The sequence below is a fragment of the Branchiostoma belcheri genome, unplaced genomic scaffold, assembly GCF_001625305.1.
Source record: "Branchiostoma belcheri isolate BF01 breed outbred unplaced genomic scaffold, Haploidv18h27 scaffold199, whole genome shotgun sequence".
In the NCBI taxonomy this organism is placed as follows: Eukaryota; Metazoa; Chordata; class Leptocardii; order Amphioxiformes; family Branchiostomatidae; genus Branchiostoma; species Branchiostoma belcheri.
In genome coordinates this window covers 71,827-77,322 of record NW_017803479.1, presented here as the reverse complement: position 1 = coordinate 77,322, position 5,496 = coordinate 71,827, and the positions used below count along the sequence as shown (strand labels likewise).

Here is a 5,496-nt window from a genome sequence, read left to right as displayed (position 1 = left end):
CCCTCCCCGGCTACGGGCATGTCAATATTGACATTATGTGGGCCAACCCGCTCGAGATTTATAACATGAGGTCAAACGTCATGCCATTATGCATAGTAACAACGGTTCGTTTGTTTGAACCATTTTAAACTGTTGTTTAATTGGTTGATCTTTTGCGCAAAGGACGACGGGACTATTTCTGGGAAATCCGCCCTCTACAACCCGGAAGTAAACACGGAGTAAGCGGAATAGAGCAGGAAACGTTATGTTATGCTTAGTACATAAACAGGCGCATTCTTTCCGGCAAGAAGGCAGCTTACAGCTAGATCTGTGGTACACGTTTTGATTCCAAAATGCCGACTTACAAGTTGACGTACTTCAAGCACTGGGGTCGTGGAGGGGTTTTGAGGCTACTGTTCGCCGCCGATGGAATTGAGTTCGAGGACGTGCGGATAGAACGGGAACAGTGGCCGGAACTCAAGCCGAGTACGTGTTTCATATTATGTAACATGGTTTTATAGCCTCTTAGCTTGTGTATGCATGGCTGCTGTGGATGTCCAATCCCTGCCTGGGGGCGTAGTGGTAGAGCGTTCGACTATGAAAAGGCGAGACCCGGGTTCGATTCAGAGTTGTACCCAGGACATGTCTGGACGTTATGCCCTAAAAACGACTTTCCTCACTCCACCCAGGTGTGGATGGGAACCTTAACTTTTGAAATAGAATGTTATTTTCGATACATAGAACTTGATTTTAGGTAATACTGTAGACGTGAGAGTAGATGCTAGCTAGATATGTAGTACTGAAGAGTTTGCCATGCATTGTACCCGTTACAATTGTTGTGCAATAAAGATTGACTTGACTTGACCTAACGTCGGTTAAGGAAAGTCGTATTGAGGTCACCTGGTGGTGCCGAATGCGGGCAGCCGCACAGACCCTTGCGACAGTTCCTCTAAAGTGTGTGGAGCAAATATGTTATATGTATAATGTGTATTATATATGTGATTGTAAACCCTGCATCAATTCAATGCTATAAAAAGACTGCAATGTGCACCGGTAATGTTTGAGCAATAAACCATTTATTATCATTTTCATTCTAGTCTACAGTTTTACATAAAATTGTTTGAGGTTGGCAACAAGAATAAACCAAGTAGTTATATACTTGTTACGAACTACATTGATATTGTAGTTGTTCACGGATAGCCCTATGTTTTAGCTTACCAGCTTTTGTATGCCTCACAACTGCATGAGTCTACTGCACAGTATTATAACATGTTGAGGGAAGGCAGTAAAATATGCAACATGATGATATTCTCTACGTTTGAATTTTCTATTTTAAATCAGAGACTCCTATGGGACAGATCCCTATACTAGAAGTGGACGGAACCATGATATGTCAGAGGAGGGCTATCGGGAGGCTGATAGCTAAAGAGGCAGGCAAGTATCCATACACCATACTTTCATCTATAACAGTTTGTGTTTTGAATATGACGATATTTTGTATCAAGGGGAGAGATCTTGCGTTATCCAATCCATCAATCTAATAATAATCTGGTATTTTCAGCTGTTAGTCTGTCCTTTTTCCCAGTTGTATCGTATTTTCAGACGATAACCATGATTTACCGTTAGTCAGCAAAAGCAAGAGTGGAAAGAATTATTAGCCTCCTGTGCAGGCCTCGAGGCGGGTGGCAGTTTTGATACTTTTTGTAGAATTTTTAATGTGTTTTTTTTGTCAGCCATTCTACAACCGTGGCGGGTACAAACCTTCTCTGGGCGGCTGGCTGTAGGATGGCCGGCAAAAGAACGCTTTAAATATTTTACACAACGCAGTATCAAAACTCTCACCCGCCTGGAGGCCTGCACAGGAGGCTAAAATTCATTATGTTCACGGTCTAACCACGCCCTCTGTCTTTCCCGTATTGAACTGCAGGGTTGGCCGGTAAGACTCCCCTGGAAGAGGCGCGGGCCGACATGATCGTGGACGGGTTGGCTGACCTGGAGGGCAAGATAGTCGACTTCTTCATTGAACAGGACGAAAAGAGGAAGGTGGGTGTCTAAAAAAATATTTTCATTCGTTGCTTGTTTAATAACGGATAACCTATTGAATATTCAAAATGTAACGGTTTTGTACAAGTGACGTTTACTTTGATTGAGTTTTTTCTTCCTGTGTCTCTTTATGTTTTTTTTTATTATAACATTTAGTAACAAGACAGGATGACGACATACTCAAGCTACAATGCTTATGTTTGTGTCGTCATCGTTACAAAAATATATACATGTAGTCACAAATACAGAAATGCAAAGCATAAGAGCAATAAGGTAGACTAAAGTAAGCCGCATTATAACTAAATCATATAATATGTATCAAATACATAACAGTATATGCAGGTAAATGATAAGTGAGTAAGTCGGCATTCCAAGTCAATCAACAAACTGGTAGGATAAGAAATTGATGGTTACTCAAATCTTTCCGTTTCTTTTATAATCAATTGAACACATTGTAAGAGTTTAGCGTTGTTAGAAACCGACAGAGAAGAGGAACCTCTAAGCAGTAATTGTACTAGGAGATTATCGGGAAGGTTTTGGATGTTGATGGCAAATCCTACAAGTTTGGTTAAATTGCTGAAGAGGGAGACACGATATTGAGTAAACTTTGGGCAGTGCAGAAGATAATGATGAATACTTTCACAGGGGTGGCCACAAGTACAAGCAGAACTAGATACCAGGTTTTGAGAGTACAGATTAGAGTTTAGACTATGAGTACCAAGTCGAAAACGAGTGAGAAGAGCGCAGGTGTACCGGGGACCTATACTGAAGTATGAAACAGGGACAGGGCGCACAGATTTGATCATTTTTTTCTTAAAGCGTGGGAAACTCAGTGAACGGTCTGCTAAGGTAAGGTTATTCCAGTGATACGTTGCATAGGGAATGAATGATTTTTTAAAGTGGGTTGTGGTACATTTTGGCAACTGAAGATTTAGTTTATTACGAAGGTCGTAAGTAGAGGAGTCTGATACTAGGGGCGGTATTAAATCTCTTAAGTATTGTCGAGTATGACCGTAGATGATTTTATAGAATAAAATAAGAGACTGAACATGCATATGGCGGCGATCAGACATTTGTTCCCATCCCAGTTCAGTAAGTAGAGACTTATAAGAGGACCCCCTGATCGCTCCGGCTACAGTTAAGGCACACTCATATTGCATTCGTTCAATACGTTGTGAATCTATAGAAGTACAACTGTGCCAAACAACGCCGCCATATTCGAGTGAGGGCCGAATGAAAGACTTGTAAATAATTTCTAAAACTTTTCGGGGAAGTTTGAATTTAAGTTTACTAAAAGTGGAAACTTTTTTAGAGGCATTGGCTAGTAAATTGGATATATGTGTGGTCCAGGACATGGTGGACGAGAGATGAACCCCAATATGTTTGTGAGAAGAGACAGATTTAATTTGTTCGTTTCCTCTTTATGTTGATTTACATTCATTTGGCTGTTTTACAGAAATATTTTTCAGTACTTCTAAAGTCGTTTATTTGGTTTTTAGCAAGAAAAAATCAAGGAATTTGCTGAGAAAACCCTGCCGACGTTTCTGGTTACCTACGAGAAACTGGCAAGCTCCGGTGGACACTTTGTCGGAAATGCGGTAGGTGGCGCTGTATATGTTCTGTTCCTTAAATTCATTGATAAGTTGTAGATTTTCTTGTTTTAGTTTGGGTACACCATGTTCAACTGTAACAAACATAGCAGGATATTGTGTTTTGTATTTACCTTCGCAAGAGAAAAACATACTGTTTACGCCCCTTTCTCCTTCCGTTCCAAACAAATGTCAATGAAATGGACCAGGCCGATGTTACCATGATGGTAACTTGTTCTGTGGCAGACACTCTGTGGCGTTGGATCACATTATGTAGCAAGTTAAAGGGGCTGTCAGGATCTATATGAATGCGTTTGAGCTGTAGTTTGTTAGGCTAGACCATTCGAAGGTAAGCTTTGAAATGCCAACTTTCAATTTACTAATAGTGCGTAACTTCCATTATTTTCGTCCCTTCCAGCTGACCTGGGCAGATGTGGACTTCTTCGCCATGATGTTTTTCCTGAAAGATCACCTCCCGAGCGACCCTCTTCAGGGTTACGTCAACTTGAACAAGGTCAGGGACAACGTCTCATCACATCCGGGCATCGCGGGGTGGCTGGAAAAGGAGGGGGCATCGCAGTGAATTCTGGGATAGCCTGGAGCTAGCCCCTTTTCGTGCTTCATTTGTATAATCTATGAGGAAATGCTAAAATAGTCTTATTTCTCAAGATAAGACTGTCATTGGGTGAATATGATCAACTGATATAATAAATGCAAATGAGAAATTGTTATTTGCATAAGCACAGTAAAAATGGCTCCCTCCCTCTAGAGGTGACATCTCTGACAGACACACCAGACAGAGACACCTACTGTCCACCCTTAGAACAAGAACAAAACGTTTTCAGAACAGCCCGATTGTTTATATGACCCACCTTTTAAACAAGCAGTAACAGTGTTGGCCAACAGTACGTATGATCATGGAACACTTGAGACTTGTATATATCCGATTTGTATATATAATGTAGGTTTTAAAATCACTTCCCTTATTACTTTTAATGTGGTCAAGTATGTACTTTTAAGCGTATTTTTAAATATGTCATTGTTGTAAAACACGCAATTCAGCCTGTGGCTGCCATGTGTTTTGGACGAATAAACCTTTAATTCATTCATTCATTCATTCATTCAAAATGAAAAATTAGTCAGTTTGAACGGTTTACATGATTTGTCAAATGTATGTGGTCGTGGCAGTCTTGTTTTGTATGAAGCTTGAAAATGAAACTTGAAAATGTAGCTTGCATATAACCACCAATATCATACCATGTCCATGTCAAGTGATAAGAATTCCACCATTGTGTTGCGTGTTACTAGGGGCCATGTTAGTATTTTGCATGAACATTTTGCTTATGAGCAGGATTGTTAATGTAAGCCATTTACAGGTGGCCATCACCATGCATAAGATTTACAAAAGCACTAAACATTTCATGGAGGTATGAGATCACCGAACTCTAGTTTTGTTTGTTTCATTACTATCTCATTTTGTGTTACATGAATTTTACATTAATCCACCCGGAGACCGCAACAATATAGTTTAACTGGGAAGAGCGGCTAAGGCCGACAGGGCATTTCCAGTATAAATAAAGGGTATTGATTGGTTGATTGATTGATTGATTTAATGCAATGCAAGGAACAAAAACTTTTGACGATTGTTAGACAGAAAATAAACAAAATCAAATACGGTAAACTTGAAAATCAGCAGGAGATATCAACAGAAAATTGAAATGCTATAATCAATAAAGAAATAGAATAAACAGATGAAAAAAAAGAATTATTTTGTGCTGGTTTATCTTATGATTACTTGAAACACCCAGGGTAAATGTTTTTTCCAAGGACAGTCCTATATGTGCAGAGCATAGCATTTTTCTGCCGTCAAACAAATTTCTGATTA

At 39.8% G+C, this 5,496-nt stretch overlaps 1 protein-coding gene across 1 annotated transcript; it reads left to right on the top strand.

Moving 5' to 3' along the window:
• Positions 1 to 206: 206 nt before the first annotated feature.
• On the top strand, positions 207 to 4,968 carry LOC109468320 (glutathione S-transferase 1-like). The gene is made up of 5 exons (XM_019766568.1): positions 207 to 465; positions 1,321 to 1,413; positions 1,907 to 2,022; positions 3,522 to 3,620; positions 4,030 to 4,968. The coding sequence occupies exons 1-5, from the start codon at positions 333 to 335 to the stop codon at positions 4,192 to 4,194; spliced, it is 606 nt and encodes a 201-aa protein (XP_019622127.1). The 5' UTR covers positions 207 to 332; the 3' UTR covers positions 4,195 to 4,968.
• The last annotated feature ends 528 nt before the right edge of the window (positions 4,969 to 5,496 follow it).

Bases quoted from the DNA above. Each gene is read 5' to 3' on its own strand.
- LOC109468320 (XM_019766568.1), top strand. From the start codon at position 333: ATGCCGACTTACAAGTTGACGTACTTCAAGCACTGGGGTCGTGGAGGG. The intron at 466-1,320 runs GTACGTGTTTCA...ATTTTAAATCAG, and splicing joins GTGGCCGGAACTCAAGCCGA to AGACTCCTATGGGACAGATC. The intron at 3,621-4,029 runs GTAGGTGGCGCT...CGTCCCTTCCAG, and splicing joins GACACTTTGTCGGAAATGCG to CTGACCTGGGCAGATGTGGA.